General features: G+C 40.8%; 1 protein-coding gene across 2 annotated transcripts in view; it reads left to right on the top strand.

The window, feature by feature from the left end:
- The window catches only part of PID1 (phosphotyrosine interaction domain containing 1), a 199,860-nt gene extending 182,392 nt beyond the window's left edge, over nucleotides 1-17,468 (top strand). For both annotated transcript variants that reach the window (XM_054585577.1, XM_054585578.1), the window contains exon 3: nucleotides 15,328-17,468. In XM_054585577.1, the coding sequence (XP_054441552.1) occupies nucleotides 15,328-15,804 (477 nt within the window). In that variant the 3' untranslated portion in view covers nucleotides 15,805-17,468. The remainder of the gene's footprint in view (nucleotides 1-15,327) is intronic.
- Nucleotides 17,469-18,288: the final 820 nt, after the last annotated feature.

The following is an 18,288-nucleotide window of genomic DNA, read 5'->3' on the forward strand; positions in this document are numbered from 1 at the left end:
TCATTGATTGTCTTTTTAATTTACTGGCATGGAATAATTTCAGATACAAAAATGCTGAAAAGTTATCATAAAATATTTCCAGGTGTACTTCTCACCTATATCCCCCAAGTATTTAGTTGATTATTCATGTGTTCTCTCTCTCTCCTTCGTTCTCTCCCTCTCATGGTAAGACATGATTATGCCCCTGTATTTTTGGAGTGTAGTTGTTACAAACTAGGATATTCTCTTAAATAACCATTGTGATATATCCTTATAGCTGTGTCTATGTCTATATATGTCTATATATGTGTATATCTCCGTATATATAAGAATATTCTATATAATTACAGAACTCAGAAAATGAACATTTATACATTACTAGTATCTAATCCATGCACCTTAATCATATTTTGACAATTGTGAACTAATGTAATATATATCAAAAGAAAATGAAATGATGGTCCAAGATCCAGTTGAGGATTACATGACTGGTCTCTTTAAGTGTCTCTTAATGCACAGCAGATCCTTATTATTTTGTCCTTTATATTTTTGAAGGTTAATCAATGCCCCTCCAATTGGGTGTGTCCAACATTCCTATGATTAGGTTCAGGCAGGGAGGTCATGCTATGTCCTTCACAGTGCACACTGCTCTGTCACTTTTTTTGTGACAGGGTCTCCTAGGGATTACTCTCAATTTGTAATAAACAGGTGTCTTGTGGGGAGATACTTTGAAGCTACATAAATATCCAGTTTCTCATCAAACATGTAGTTCCCAGTCTTAGCATTCATTGATGCTTCTTCTTGCCCCGAACACCTGTTACTGTGGTATTTGCCAAAGGGCCATTTTCTAATCTCATCACCTCTTCTACCCTTATAAGAACTTTTCTTTCCATTAATATACTTTTAACCTATTTACATCAATATTAACTCATGGGTTCTTTCTTATATTGTGGGTTTGAATCATCACCACTATTATTATTATTATTATTTGTTTTGATGGTCAAATTGTCCCCATCTGCCAGCAGGAACTCCTTCAAGGTAACTCTCTGTCCTTTGGACAAGATTTTATCATTCTTTGCACACTTTCCTTCTTTCTACCACAGCATGACATTTCAGAATCATCTCATACTTTTCATGTGCCAGCCCTGGAATGAACTATTTCTCCATGAAGGGCTGGTTCCTTTCAGTAGAGACTGACATTTAGAAACCAGGATTTGGGCTTTAGATATGCTCATTACTAGTGACATGTCACCGCTTACAGAGCCCTTCTGTGCACACTTCTATGAAATGTATGCAGGTGGGTGACGATGCACTTATACACAAACATGCCTCTCTGTCAGTGTCGATGGCCGCCTGTCTGCATACAGTGGAAACCATAATTTGGATGGATTACTCCAATTCCAATCTGATGCCACAAGGTTCTTTCTCGACTTCCCCCTTTTTATATTTGTAACACCCATCTCCAACAATGAGAAACCTGGTTCTCAATATTTGCAATATGGCTGCTTTTAGCTTAACCCTTTAATACACATGACATAGGTTCAGATTTGCTATAGACAGCACTTTGGAAAACAGGCTTACGAACTAACTAAATCTCAGTGTTGGTTTAGAGTCCTGTCTGTCTTTAACCGGAGAGCATATAGTCAAAATGTTCTGTTAAGATGTTTCTTGGGTATGTTCTTCCTCTCTTCACCGTAGTTATGTTTTTCATTTACATTAGGTTAGATTTACTCATTTTATTTTTGTTCCATTTTGAATTTTCTTTCTGTCTCTCTTGATTGCATTATTTTTGTTGATATTATTCTAAGTCATAACTATACAAAAGATATAGGTGAAGAATATCATTCTCTGTTCCTTCTACCCTACTCCCACACTCCCATCACTTCAAACTCATCCCTAACCACCTACTGTTGGTAACCAATCTCTGGTTTTCCTTGCTGTGTTTCTTTTTGCACAAGTGAGCAGACAGAAAAATGTGGTTTTACTTTCCCTTTTTGCTTACATAAAACAGACAGTTTTTTCACTTTGCTTCTTTTCACATAACAATATACAAGGTCTGCCCAGAAAGTATTCAGCCATATAACATGAAAAATAGAGACCTTTATTGAAGAAGATACAAGACGTAAAAAAAAATGATGCCTCAGTCTCATTCAAAGTAGGCACCTTGGGACCTCACACAGTTCTCCCAGCATCAATTCCACTGTTCAAAACACTCTGCAAAATACTTTTTTGGAATCTCCATCAGCTGCCCTGTTGTATTTTCCTGATTCTCATCAATGGTCTGAAATATCTTCCCTTTCAAAGGTGACTTGGGTTTTGGGAAAAAGCCAGAAGTCGCAGGGTGCCAAATCTGGGCTGTAGGGGGGCTGAGTCAACTGGGTGACTTGATATTGTGCAAAAAAACTACACAAGATGTGATACCTGAGCAGGCACATTGTCATGACAAAGCGGTCAGTAACCAGTTGCCCATAGCTACAGCCATTTTCATTGTATTGCATCTCTCAGCTGAGGAACAACTTTGAGGTAGCACTTCTTGTTTGTCCTGGAGGTGTGTGCTTGTGATGGACAATGCCTTCTCAATCAAAAACACAGTGAACGTGGTCTTGATCTTGCTGTGACTTTGCCATGCCTTATTCAGGCATGGAGAACCAGGTGACTTCCATTGGGACGACTGGGCCTTTGTTTCTGGATCATAGCTGTAGACCCACCGTTCATCTGCAGTTATGGCCTTCTTGAGGAAATCTGGTTCATTGGTAGTAGTTTGAATCAAGTCATTAGCAACTGCAGCACGTTGTTCCTTCTGCTCTGGTAGCAGAAGCTGCAGAATGAATTTTGCCATGACACGTTTCATGCTAAGATCCTGCATCAAAATCTCAGAAACAGTACTTTTTGGAATTCCCCAAATCAGTTTCTAGTTCTGACACTATCAGTTGCCAATCTTTGCTGATTGCAGCCAGTACATGTTCAACATGGTCAAGTGCTCTGCTTGTTGCAGGCCTTCCAATATGGGATCACTTTCAGCAGATTCTCAACCATCTTTGAAGCCTTTGTTCCACACTTTGATTTGTGCTGCACTCATTGGATCACCCCTGAAAGCCTTCTGAATCGTCTGAATACTTTCTGCAGAGGAATGTTCAAGCTTAATGCGAAACTTAATGAAGATTTTTTGTTCAACATGCTCAGTTATTTTGAATGTGATGGCCACACAGTACACGTGCTCTCTCAATGGCGTCTCCTACCCTCACTGACTAGTATAGTGAAGTCGTCATTGTTTACACATGTGCATTCCATTCCACTTGCCTTGGCTGCCAGGTTACATTGATATAGTGTAAATCATTCTTGTTATATTAACAACAGCTGGATATTTTCCTGACAGACCTCGTACTATACTTCACTCCGTATAAGTACATAAGCTTTTTATCATTCTTTTTTACACATTTGTAATAGTACATTAGATGGATGTACTACAATTTATTCAACTGTTCACTTTTGTATGAGCATTTAGATTGCTTTTGTGTATTTTATAATAACAAATAATACCATAATGGATAAACTTGTGATTATATATTTTTATATTAATGGAGGGTAGTTGCAGGGTAAATTCCTAAACAGGGCATTGCTGTGTCCAAAGGCATGCCTAGTTTTATTATATATCGACAAGTCCCTTGCAAAAAAAATTTGTATCAATTTGCAATCCAGCCAGCAATATAAGGTACCAAACTTTACCAATAATTTCAGGAAAACAAATAATCAGGAGGCACAAGCCAAACATCAATGTTGCTCTTTCAGTACTTAACTTCAACTTCATAAATTGTCCAGCCCACATTAATACAGAAGATACCTAATACCGCACATACTTAATTATTATGTAGAAGAGAGCCCTTTCAGTGGTTAAAATCTTCATACTTAGTTATATAACCTATAAAACATTTGCCTGGCAGCCAAGTTCCATAAGTCCCAGAGTTCAGGTTTGTTGACCATCAGCAGTTTTAGGCAAGCAGATACATTGTGCAAAAGGCATTCTGTAAATAAGGACGTGGTTGCCTGCAAAGAGCAAACAGTCTGCCATTAACAAGTTGACTAGGAGATTAGACTAGGTCATTTCATTATTTTCTGGGTCACCTCCCCGTTCTGCACTCACAGATTTCAGAACTGTTGCTTAATCATCTATTTCCCACCTTATCATATTTCCTGTATAAGAAAACAGTATAAATAATTGAAGTTTTCAAAAATTATTTTCTTTTTGACCATAGTTCTTTAAATGTTTGAGTAATCGTCATAATTAGTATGAACACCCATCAATCAGAACAACATAAGTATATTTAAAATTTGATAGTTATAAATAAAGGTAGTTTTGTTAGAAAATAACTCTGAATGAGATGGATGAGATTTTTTTAAATTGAAATTTTTATTGAGATAAATTCATTCACTTGTAGTGGCTAAGAAATAATGCAGAAAGATACCATACACACTTGAACCAACTTTCTCCAATGAGAGCACTTTGCAAAACTGTAATATAAAAGCACATTTATACAATCTACCATCTTATTAAAATTATCCAATTTTACTTGCACTTGTTTAATCATGTGTGTAATCTAGTTCTGTACAATTTTCACACTTGTGGATTCATGTTTCCACCCCTACAGGTGACACTGAGATACTACAAATGTTCCTTACAACAATGGCTCTACCTGTTGACCTTTTATAACCATACCTACCTCTCTCCCATCCCTAACCCCTCGCAACCACTAATCTCTTCTCAATGTCCAAAATTTTGTCATTTCAAAAATGATGTATAAATTGAATCAAATGGTATGTGACACTTTAGGATTGTCTTTCTTTGTTATTATTGTTTCTTTATTTTTTACTCAGCAGTAGTCCCTGGAGATTCATCCAAGTTGTTCCTTGTGTCAGGAGTTCATTTCTTTTTATTGCTGAATAATATTCCATGGAATTGATGTATCACAGTTTCTTAACTGTTCAGCTGCTGGAAGGCATCTGAGCCGCTGATTCCAATTCTTGGCTGTAACAAAGGAAGCTGCTGTGAACATTCATGTAAAGGTTTTTGTTTGAACATAAGTCTTCATTTCTTTGGAATATGTGGTAATTCCATGTTTAGTTGGCCTCCATGTGACTACTCTTGTTTCAGACCCCTGTTGGCCTTCTATTAAGAGCTATAGACTAGTAGCCAATAGATGGGTGTGTTTATTTTATCACCTCTAACCAAACGTTGTCTCAACATTATTCTCTCTAAATGTTCAGTACCTTCACGGGTCCACTCCTAATAAGTTGTACACTAAGGAAAATTAATTGATAAAGTGCTACAGAGGCAAAAATTGGTAACATTCCTCACCTGCCATGTTCTTTGCCCCTTGAATCTGTTTGTCAGTGTGCTTGATATCAACCCATCCTTTAGAGAATACTCTCATTGTGAACATTTGTGGACTAGAGGGAGCTCTACGGAATTTCTGTCCCTTTACAGTGCATACAGCTGATTAGAAAGAAGGAGGGGAGATATCAGACTTGTAGTGAAATAAATCGTTCTTGTGCCACTGGGTGGGATGGTGCCAGGTTTGACCGTCATTGGGTCAGCTCATCGGAAGCAGCCAGATGAGGGAATGGATGTTTCATTGTGGTGTCATTTTTATTAAGTGACTTTGTCCTCGAGGGCAGACTGGGGTGCCTTTCAGATAAATCAACGTCTTTCTTCACATATCTAAGAGCCAATTGACAGGAGGAGAAATTACACATTGGGACTGCTTTGATGAGCACAAGATGGGACACAATATTTCAAATCACTCTGCATCATTGGAACTGAGTTATACTATGAATAACAGAAATAAATCTGTTACTTAAATGCCTAATTGTGAAACACATGCTGTATTTAACAGCGGAAGCAATGCTCATCTCTGCTAGGGTACAGAAATAGAACTTAATGATTCCTCGATTCTGGGTCTCAGTAAACTTGTTCCCCACTGCCCACCATGGTATCCATTTACATAATAAAAAGAAAATACATTCCCCAGTTATATTTCTATTAATATTTTCATAGATTCAAGCAAGGTAACCCATACAGATACTTGGAAAGAACTGCTAAACAATAAAAAAGTACTCTCAATATCTGTGACCGTAGGAAAGTTACTGGAAATTTTTTTTAAAAAAATCACTAAACAAAGGCATATGTGTAAATGTGCTCCACAAAATATGTACTTTAGAAAAACCTGCATTCTACTGCCAACATTGTTGCTACTATTTAAAAAAAGGAAAGAAAAACATTAAAAAGAAGACTGTAAGCCTTTCTGGGTCATCACCTTTATTAACCTTGGGGTTAACAAAAGTATGCTGTTCAAGTTCAAGGCAGGCTTACTCCAGACAGTCAGGGTCACTTGCTGCCTCTTGGCCAGCCAACCAAGCCAGGCCACGCAGATGCGAGGCAGAAGACTTTGAAGGGCAGCCTTATGGGGAACAGTAACAATTGGTCTTCATCCCAGTCCAGCCACAGGACAGCTGGGTCTACTCTTACACTGGTGAGGTTTAGGTAGATCTGCCAAAAAATAGGCCCCAGAATGGTACCCACAGCTCACTTGGGAGAAAAAAATACCCCGCCTTGTTTCAGAATCGTCTGGGCTTCTTGTGTATGACCACAGAAGCCTGAGCGGTTGAGGAGGACCCCAAAGCTGTAGCAACCACAAAGGATGCCCAGGTCTTCTCTGAGCTGAGCCCAGGCCTCTCTGGCTGGCCTTCCAGGCTCTCAGCTGCCTCGAGGAATGTGCAAAGGCCTGCCCAGCATGGTGTTAGGCGCCCAGAGCAATCCTACATCACATGCTGTCTGGCCTGTTGGTACACGATGCGCAACAGCAGGGTTGGGGCCAACTTAGCACATGTTTGATATTTGCTCTTTGGAATTATTCTTTGAAGTGAGGACTGTTTGCTTTGCAAAGCACCGTTTCAGAGTTCTTTAGGAATGTGATATCGGAATATTCAGTATGCATTCTTATCTCGTTCTTACTATTATTGATGCTAGCATCATAATTTAAATCTCTGGGCAAAGCAAACACATCTCAGGTTAAGGACACTTTTAATTCTTGACTCCAAATCCTTTTCAGAGTGTTTAACAAGACCCGGTAGAGTCTGTCACCTTTTCATGTCCCTGACGAGGACTCTGTCTCAGGTGGACATTTGAAGAAATGTCCAGAGAGAAAGTAGATAGTATAAAATGAAAAAATAAGGAACCTGTGGACCTTTCAGTGAAAGAAGTTGGAGTGGTGGAAAGGGCCTTGGCCTTGGGCTGGGGGGCCTGTGTTCTGTGTCTTGCTCTTTGAGCAAGGTGATTTGGGGCAAGTGTCCTCATCTCCTTGGATATAATAATCATCAGTAATTAATTGCAACATAACTGTCAGTATTTTGTGTTTAAAATTTGGAGAAATTTGCTAGTTAAGTATCTTAAGTAAAGAAAGAAGAGTCCAAAGAAAAACAGAACAGATGGTGAGCAGCCTAAAACAACTTATAATTTTGCTACAAGACAACAGTGAAGACAAGTTGGTTTGCCTGGAACATCCTAAGAATAAAATTGCAGGTATCAAGTATGGCCCAGTACCCCAACTGTCCAGTCACCAGGACAAATGGAAAGTCACCGATGGCATTCTAGCTGCCAGTCTGTTTTGTGTGGGAGTCAAAGTCTGCCTTTGCCTCCCACCTTCATGTCCTCCTTGGTCCCGCACGCCATCCCCTCCCCCCTGGCATTCTTCCCAAGGCCTCCCCTGCCTCGTTTTTCACTTCAGCAGCACCTCAGGAAGCCAAAGCACAGTGAGAGTCCAGACTAACCACCCTTCATGGGACACAGCTTGATCCAACAAATGAACTTCAAATGGGGAGTATTTTGTTTTAATGTGTCATGTAACAGGAAAGACCTCATTGAACCCAAGAAAAGTTTTTAAATTCATTGACGTATTCACGGTGGCACGTGGGTGCTCTTTCTCTGAGGGCCAGCCTTGCCTACAGAATGTTCAGTTCTGTAAACTTAGTGCTAAGCGGTGTCAGTGTGTTGGGAATGTAAGTCCCAAGACAACAGCATTTTCTCCATTTTTTTCACTGATATACCTGGTTCCTAGTAGGTGCTCAACACAGACTTGTGAAATCAATGTACAGCTAAAGAAATTTAATTGTCAAGCCCAAAGCTTATCACTTTTATATTTCTCACAATAACTTCATTGATTTCACTATATCATTTATCCTTCAATACCTTCTTCATAGCTTAAAATGTGTAATACAGGTTCAAGGTCATGGTTAACACTGCATTTGTGTTTGCATTGTGGATATGTAATTGGCAGATGGATCCCTTTTCACTCTTCAAAGTGCCTAGCGAATTTGTGCTCCTCTGTGGCTGGCAAGGGAGGAGGTGATTCAAGCTGCGATTGTAAATCTCAGGGTTTTGTTTCTTCCCTTTTCTCTGAGATGTGGAGGTGGGAATTGATGTGGAAACCAAGAGCTTGACTCTCGTATTTGGCCGCAGGTTAAGAGTAGCGCTCCTTTTTCTCATCTTTTGTCTTATAACCCAAAGGCTATTAAGATTCTCAGTGAAGTTGTAATCATCCTGTGTTTATATCATGTGATTTTATGTCTGCTGGGGAAAGGAAGTCTCCTACTGGGACAGGGAAAGAACACCGAGACCTTTCATGTCCCATGGAAGACCTCTGGAGAGTCTTTGTTCTTGACATGTTGTTGACATGTCCAGAGAAACCCCACAGTAAGCTGACCTAAAGCCGGGCGAGCGAGTGATGAAGCTGGGTCTATCCAGCCTGGAAAGTGGAAGATGCCCGGGCCACCAAGTGCTTGGGGTCTTCTGTGATCACCCATCTCACATTCTTGTTTGGGGGCCTTTGTCATTATCCACTGCATCCGACTGTCCTTTTTAGGGTGAGGTGAGTCAGGGTCCTACACAAGGGTTTTTCAGGTTAGAATGAAATATGGACTGCCACCAAGAGGAAGGAACGGAATGGTGCCCGCACAGCCAGAAGGACATATGTTGGGCAACCAGGGCTTGCTTTGCCACACATGAGCAGGGAGTGGTGACTCAGGAATGGAGAGCTGGCCAGGGCGTCGGAAAACTCATGGGTGAGAAGGGGGGTTCTGAGGACACTGGTCTCTCCTGAGCTGATGCCATGAATGCCACAGACACTCTGGCGGGCCCGTTGGTTCCATGGCCCCCTTGTATTTTCACATGCTGTGAATATGCTCAAAACTTTTTCAGTTGGGGTTGGGCTGAGCCCATTCACCCATACTGCAAACATCTGTATCTGGGGCATCGTTTTATGCCATTGAATGACAACATAGGGAAAAACTTTCTTTTTTGCTCTGTTTATTTCTCTTCAGAATGATTCATTTTTAATGTGTTTCTTGCCTGATGCCTGTTTTTGCGACGAAAGAAAAGATGCCAGTGTTTACTGCATATTTCCACCTGATTCTTGCCGCTGAAGAGTCTTCTTGTCCTCTTCCAGGTGTCTTTGTTCCAGCACCCTGGGAGGTGACAGCTAAAAAAACAAATCTGTCTACCCTTGTGGACACTCAGTGACCAATTTTTTGACTCGGTGTTTCTTGTCTACTTTGTGGCTCTGACAGATGGCAGCTCTTAAGGATGAGGCTCAGAAGGGACTCTTTCATCTAGAAAACATTCACCTCTTTCATAGGTGGGCAGGAGAGCAAGATTTTCATTAACCACACGTGACATCAGTGTGTGCCCGGCCTTGCACATTGAGTCCTGGGTTTGTGCTCACAAGGAGGAAGTGCCCATAGGAGGGTATGCAAGAAGGTCTTCCACAGGAGGGATATGGAGGCAAGAAATGATCTCTCTATAGATTCAGAGAAAATCCCTGCAACGGTGTTGGCTTAGGAGGATACAGGGATAACACTGGCATCTTGGCGATTCTGTTTATTGAGACACATGTGCACTGTGGTTCCTCATCCTCAGAGGGCATGGCTGCATGCACAGCATAAACAAATTGTTGTTATTTTGAGACAACTAACTTAAAAAGTTTTTGCTCTATTTCCCTTGAAAAGCAGAGCCATAAGCTATATTTTTCCTAAACTATATATATATATATATATATATATAATATATATAAACTATATATATTCATACTCACTTTTTTCTTCAGTAACAGAATCAGCTATATGGCCTAATTCCAAACTCTGGAGAATTTAATGGGAGATTTAGGAAATATGCAGGCAGGTAGTAAATAATTGACTAAGCAGGGGAAAGCGCACAGGCAAAGTCAGGATTCTAGAACGTGGGCCATTATGGATGATAGCAGGGCTGATTTAAAGAGGTTATTCTAAGGAGAGGCTATGTTGGTACATCATTTTATCACTGTGCATTCCAGTTTAATGGAAACTCTGTTTAGGTAATTCTTTTTATTCCATTTCTAGGAAAACTGTATTTAGATCATTCTTTTCCTGTATTTCTTTAAGAAGTGCCAACTTGTTGGCACTATGTCTTTGTATTTCTGTAATCTTATGGGATTTCAGACAATGTTATCAACCCCACAAAGACAACAGAACAAGACTTCCCAAGGTTCACCCCATGGCATAAGTTAGACCCTCTGACTCCTGCTTTGTGGTGACCAGATCCTGCAGGAAGCAGTGCATCACTGGTTTGGGCAGCGTTAGGTCCTTTGGATCAAGAGAAGACTCAGCCAGGAGCTTTGCCAAGGCCTGAGGTGAGGAGACGCCCCTCTTTTGAAGCAGGAGGTGCCGCCTTCACTAGAGAATTGGCCATTTCCTGGAACTGCAAGAACATTTGTGCTTATCCTATGCTCATAGGAAGGGTGTGTCTGTCCCTCACAGCCTCTGTGGCCTCCGTTGCTGATCCCAGTTGAGAGCAGACTTCAATTGCCGGTCTGGGTAACGTTTAGTGTAATCGTTGGCCCTTGTCAGTCTTGCAGTGGAGAACAGTCGTCACGTGATCCACTCAGAGCCTTCCTCCATCTGTGCTGTTGGTAGTGCTGCACAAGGTGAAGCTGATGGAATGAATGTTCAGGGTTAGTGCAGCAGAACACGATTATGCTTCTCTTTTTGCTTTTGGAGGAAGGCCAAAAGTCTGGAGTTCTTGAGATGAAGTTTTATTTTCTTTGGTTTTATTTTAAATATATTATACATCTTTACATCTTTTTGAGTTTTAGAAAATAGATTTTATGTATTATAACCAGATTATGTATTATGTTAAATACATGTAACAATATTATATATGTGCATTATTTAATTATTTGTGCCACATTTTACCTGACACTTTTAGAAGGTTTCTGAATCTTCCTTTCTGCAGTTACAAAACAGAGTACAAGTTTAGAGAAATGCCCAGGCCTATACTGTCATGGAGAAGGATGTCATTGGCAAAAGCATCAAACAAAAGAATGTTGTTCATTTTATGGATGGACCTACTGTATTTGGATGCTCATATAAATCCAAAATTTCTCTGATAGTCCAAAGATGGGAATAATGAATAAATGCCTCAAAGTGAAATCAGTTGTAAATGGCTCTCATCTGCTGGCAAAATGGTCCAGGAATTCAACACATGTCTTTTGAGGCCGTCTTTTCTGTGCAATTTTCTTCACAAATAATCAAAATATTTCTGAAATCCCAACACCTGTCTGTATAAATGATGTCTCGCAGTGCTACCACCTAATCTGAGATTCTTGTCTTTTAAAGTGGCTTAGAGATGATAATATTGCATCCGGAACCACAGTGTTGTCAGCCAATACTGAGTGCTTTTCACCTGAAGTGTGATACAAATATTCATTACTACTATTCAGTGTCTGTGTGGCTTGATTTGACTGAGGATGTAGGTAAAAATGGGGACCTTCTGGTTGATGTATAGTGTGCTAGGCAGGTGGCCTTGTGAAATGGGACCACTAAAGAAAGACACTTTCGTGATAAATTTAATTTCAAGAGATTGCATCTATGTTGTGCCTCAGTGTTTTAAAATTGCTTTTTATAAATGTCTATATATTATTTGTAGCTTTCATTATTGTCCTATTAAACTTTTTGAGCTACTAATCTCTGCTCCATTCTTCCCTGAAGCACACGTCCAAAATAAAATTTTATGTCCCTTAAAATCTTTAGTTTTTAAGTATTAAATATTTGTAAGCGAGAAATACATTTTATCTTCATTGTCAAAATTTTACTACTATGTAATTGCTTTCCATTGGAGTGAGTCATTTACAACTTCTAATGAAGATTTTAAACTCATCCTTTAATTAGTCTGTTTTGCTGTGTATAATGCACACCCACATTTTTGGTCCAAATTTTCAGAAAAAAATCCTTTCATTTTAATTTTTTAATTCAGTTATTTATTCATATTTAGATACTTGTTTTTTTGTATTATAAAGGAATTTTAGCATTTCTTTTTGAACATACTATGGTACAAGGAATTTTACGTAATAAACAATTAGAAAACATAAGAAGAGATACAAGGTACTTCAGGTACTGCCCATGTATAATGTGCATTCTTATTTTTCCCTCAAATATTTGGGCAAAAACGTGCACATTGTACACAGCAAAATACAGTGTATCTCAATAGAAGTCACTGTGTAATTATTTTTTGAATTGCCTTTGTGATAGGGGGAGGTATGTACAAGCTTAGAGCAAATCAAAGGAGATTCTATCCCTATGAAGGATTGTTGTATCAAATATAAAGTTATGTCTAGTTTCAGTGGATACTAAAAAAGATGTTTTCACTTCAAGCACTGACACTTGTTTTTCCCATTTGCTTTTAAACTTCCAAAAGTAAAGATGTCATAGAAGGGAATGAGGTACTGATACATGGTACATTTTGGATGAACCTTGAAAACATTATGCTTAAGTGAAAGAAGCCAGACATGAAAGGTCACGTATTATATGATCCCACTTAAAAGATATATGAAGAATAGTAAATCCCATAGAGACAGAAAGCAGACTGGTGGTTGCCAGGGCTTTGGGAGAGAAGCCTAATGGGTATTATATCACCTTTGGGGGTGATGAAAATATCTTGGAACTAGTTAGAGCTGATGGTTGTACAGTATTTTGACTACTACATGCCACTGAATCATATACTTTAAAATGGTAACTTTTATGGGATGTGAATTTCACCTCAATAAAAAAAACAACAAAGCTGTTAAAAATAATAAGGATATTATGAAGTATCATATATAGAAAGTACATTTTCAGTAAATGGTATTCAAGAGCCCTGTATTGTGCATTTGCTCACAAAGCAGTCTTTATTATGTGACTCCAATCCAGAGTGACAAGGAGCCCTTCAACCAGTGGCCCCTTTGGGGAGCACGGACACTCGCAGTGTCCAGCATATTGTCAGCGTTCTCTCTGTAGTAGCGTCCCTGTCCGCCTCCTCTGTCCTCTCTCACTACTGACGCTCCCGGCTGTGCTGCTGTGGCAGCCCCTTGCCTGAGCGCCCTGCCATTAGTCAGCCCTCCCCATCCGTTTTCCTTCGGGGCATCATCAGGCTTCCAAGTTTACAACCTCGATCAAATCCAGGCGCTCCTTGGGTGGTAGGTTTTTAGTGGCCTTCCATTCAGAGCGGAGGAGTCCCTACTCCCCAGACTGGCACAGGGTCATCCCCCAAGGTCCGCCTGCTTCTGTCTACTGGTCCCGGACCTTCTGTCTCTTCTCTAAGGCTGTCCTATGCCACAACCTAATATGTGGTCACTTCAAAGCCGCTTGTTGTCCAACTTGGGGCTTTCCCTACAGCTTTTATCTTCCTGCTCCTTCTTCTCTCACCAGGTTGACTTGCTGGGCTCTGACCTGGCTGAGGTCCTGGATACCTTGAAATCCCATGACCCTCCTCTCGGAGGCCTCCTGCCACCAGGGCACCACGGCTCCCTCCACTGACTGTTCCGGGTGTTTGTAGTTCCCCTTGCTGCCCTTTTCAAGGTCGTCCTTACATCATAATTACGTCTATGCATGTGCCGAGGGCTAGCAGTGTGCCCAGAACCATCCACCTGGTGTACGGTGGAGCTAGGATTTAAATCTTGACTTTGCCTGCCTCTGAACAAATATCCAATTGTTTCCTATTGGTTTTGGGGACACCCCATCTTCGCTGCCCCCCTCCTCCAAGCCTGCCTGGCAGGTTGCCATTATGAATAATAGGTTCTGAATAAATACCTCTAGAATGTGCAGCACTTATGCCTCTTTACTAAGGAGCTATGTTTTTAAAGGGAGTGTCCAATAAACTCTTGCTTAAGAGATAAAGAATGAGAAGTTGTAACAGTGCTTCTGTGTTCTGAAATTTTTGTATATGGCCTTTATAGTCCCACTAAATGTCAACATTGATTTGGAATCACTGTGGCCAAATGTTCTCTCTTAGCTCTCACCATTTCCATGTACCTTTTTTTTCCTGGCCTTTTTCTCCCCAATTCCATAGTATTTATATCTGTGCCACTAATTTTGCACCAAACTATATACTATTTTGTATTATTTCCTAAGTGATTTCTTCAGTGTTATGTATTTCCATAATGGTAACAGTTCTATCTATATTGATGAATAAGAAATGAAAGAATGAAAATCCATTCTTGGTATTCATAAACAGGTTTTTAGGAAGGCACTATATGAACCACTTGGAATTATTTTTCTTTGTTTTTGTACTGCCCATCTAGCTATTTGATAAGTATGCATTCTAAGTCTCCAGCCATCTGTAGATCTTTCGTTTATTATCACTATAACCAGATGGTGCCCATCAGTTCAAAACTATTTAGGTTGAAACACAACTGTATTGCTATATTTTCAAAAATTATCTTGGAGAGAAAACAATAATGTTTTAGGCCATAATTTAAACAGAACATTTGTGTGTGTGTGTGTGTGTGTGTGTGTGTGTGTCCTTGGCATTTTCTAGAAGCAAGTATCTTAAGTGGGCTTGAACATTGACAGATTTGGAAAGAGAACCATACTAGGAGATGTTTAATGAGGATTTTGTTTTTCAGATGTACTATCCTTTTGACTCTTTCCTATCATTAGACTCTGCTTGTGTTTAGTTGAAAGTAAACTCCAAGTGGCTCTATGATTTTAAAGAAATGCCAAATTATGTAAAAGATCTTAATTTTCACTTTAAGCTTAGAAGAAGAGTAGAGAGAGGGAGAGTAGTTCTCTAGAAAACAGGTTTCTAACATCCAACTCTATTTAAAGAATTTCAATATCTTTGCCAAGCAGATCTTTTGTTAGGGAGAAAGGTAAAAGTTCTGATGACAGTTATTCATTTAGGGAGCAAGAAAGCTGCTTTTCTACCTTCCCACTGTGACACTGTGACAGAGAACTCTGAAACAAACAAGAATGAACCTCTCCCTGTTTCTCCCTCTCTCTCCTCTGCAGGTTACCTATCTCGGTAAAGTCCCCACCACAGGCATGCAGTTTTTTCCAGGCTGCACAGAAAAACCCGTCATTGAGCTCTGGAAGAAGCACACACTAGCCCGAGAAGACATCTTTCCGGCCAATGCTCTTTTGGAAATCCGACCATTTCAAGTGTGTCTCCATCACCTCGACCACAAAGGGGAGGCCACGGTCCACATGGATACCTTCCAGGTGGCCCGCATTGCCTACTGCACCGCCGACCACAACGTGAGCCCCAACATCTTTGCCTGGGTCTACAGGGAGATCAACGACGACCTGTCCTACCAGATGGACTGCCACGCTGTTGAGTGCGAGAGCAAGCTGGAGGCCAAGAAGCTGGCCCATGCCATGATGGAGGCTTTCAAGAAGACTTTCCACAGTATGAAGAGTGATGGCCGGATCCACAGGAACAGCTCATCCGAGGAGGTTTCCCAGGAATTGGAATCCGACGACGGCTGAAGGAACTTAGGGAGCTTCAGCAAAGGCAGTATTGGTCCAGGAATTCCAGACCATAGATGAATAAGCAACGATTCACATTTCAGATGAGAGACTGCCAAACTATTGGCCGACCAAGCTTTTTAAATTCAGAAGAGCAATTCTAAATCTAAAGAAATGTATTATTAAAGTAATTACGTTATGTTGAAATCTGCTACTGCTGTGACTATGAGGAGGGTGGGAGTATGGATGTTGGGAGTGCTAGACTCTTTCTCTCTCTTTCTCTCTCTCTCTCTCTCCCTTTTTTCTTCTCATTCCCCAGTGCCTCCCGGTAGAAGAGCTCCATGCTGATTTTCACCATTCTCAGGCAAATACACTGAGGCTGTTATTTGATGGACCATTCCAGTTTGCCTTATGAAACCCAGCAAGAACGTTAGATGCGCTTGTCAGATCCCTAGTTCTCGGTGGGGGCGAGGGGTGAGTGCTGATGCTGGTGTGGAAGTCGCAGGGCCAAAAGGAAAGGGTCGGGTGGATTCAATCCTGAGACGCCTCCCCCGTGGCCCGTTTCAGTCTCCTCTCAGTAAGCCAATCAGCACAGCCTTCCCTGAGCTTTACAGCTAACAGCCTGATAGTCGGCAGTTACTTCACAGTTAAAGATAATGCTTTTATTTACATAAATATATCAAGTAGTACCCTCTTATTGTATTCACTTCATCTATTTTCTTAGAATCCTTGCAACGACTAATAACCCTTCCCTCCTCCTGCCCTGTCCACCGCCTTCCCCCTTCCCACCCATGCCAGCGGCCCCACCGGGGCGATGCTCAGCCTACGCTGCAGGACATCACATGCGAAGAAAATAACCGAGCGGATGAAATCAGCCTTCAAGGCAGTCAGGCGTTTAAAACCACCACCACCACTACCACCGCAGAGACCTTGGAGAAAGGGAATGAGTGAACAAAAAGTGAACCAACTCCATGGAAGCTGTCCTTTTCTCAACCAGGATGTCTGGTGACTTGTTTAGTTGAAGGGCCTGTTCGAGGCATCCTGCCTGGCAGGCTTCCAGTCTGATTTGGTGTCACCAAGGAAGCCTGCTGCCGTCACTCAACATTGCGCTCCAATGAGGTCTATAAACTCGGCCTGTCTAGAGAACCTCTGTCCGTCTTGATCTAAGGGGAAACCTGACCCTGCTCTCTTCAGATTGGTAACACCTCAGGGTCGGGATCGCCAGGGCGGTCACTGTTTCTAATGAGAAGTTCTCACTAAGCCTGAGATTGTTCAGTCTCATGGGTCTTTTGATGTCATAAATGCCTAGGGTCAATATTGAATGAAATTGAAAGTATTTGTTAAAATACATACATTTAAGGCCCAGAGCAAATGGCTAGTTTCCCAGGTAATGCTGCTCCTTTAGGAAAGTTCTGTTAATCCCGGTATTGTTAGGGGCACTGGGGCACCTTACAGAAGCCTTAAATGAGAGCTGATCGCAGCTGGAGAGCAATGGTGTTGGCGTTTTGGTCTGTGTATGTGTGTGTCCCTGTACACGTCTGTTTTGTGTCCATGTGCCCCTGTGTGTGGGTCTGGGTTTAAGGCATGTAGAATTAGCATGGAGTCATATTGAGGAGAACCCGCCTCTTGGAGATATGCTTGCTGCTTTCCGACACATGTAAACTATTCTTTAGCATAAATGCATCCATTCTTTAATAAAAATATGTTTGCATTAATAAAGCTGAGGCATTTTCTACTTTGTCTTTCTTTTTTATGCAAAAAATTAGAGCAAATTGAGTCAAGGGAATTCAGTTTAAGCTCTTGTTCAAACTTGGTCACAAATAACTCATTCCTTGATTGTATTTAAAACATTTCATCTTGTGTTCTAATTCTTGATTTATATTTAATTACTGCCCCTTAACCAAGATGGCAACATGTCAACAATGGAAACAGTTATTTAGTTTCCATTCTTTAGTTTAGTTGCCGAACTGATTTCAGAAGAGAGCCTTCTAGAACTGTTTGCAAATGATTAGAATGTATAAAATCTATCCGACACCCTTGGAGCCTGCAGTGAAACCCCGGGAGGTAAACGTGGAGGGATTCCTTCCGACAGCACTGGTTATAAACGTCCCCGCCAGGCCGTGGTTTCTCAGAGCGACCCATTTTTCCAGCAAGGTAGGTGGCCCCGGGGCCCCTGCATCTTGAGCAACACCCTTCTGGAATCAGTAACATAAGCCCTCTGCAGTGAAAATATGGGTGTCTGCTGAGGAGATGAACTGGAGTAAGAATTACTACTAATTCCTCTGAATAAAACGGCATTATTTTCTCAGTTTGAACTTATTTCAATTTGGGGTTTACTCTGTCATCCTTGAATATGCATCTAAGAGGGTGCGGGAAAAAAAAAAGAAAGAAAGGAGCTGGTCAGTATGTATTTCAGAACAATGCCACTTATCTCTCTCAGTACAAACTTAATCCCGAGTGCACATATAATTATTTATTGCAGAAAGTATTTGCTGGGGTTTTTTC

The sequence above is a fragment of the Pteronotus mesoamericanus genome, unplaced genomic scaffold (assembly GCF_021234165.1).
Source record: "Pteronotus mesoamericanus isolate MK-2021 breed Mesoamerican mustached bat unplaced genomic scaffold, CSHL_Meso_final contig_90, whole genome shotgun sequence".
Lineage (NCBI taxonomy): Eukaryota > Metazoa > Chordata > Mammalia > Chiroptera > Mormoopidae > Pteronotus > Pteronotus mesoamericanus.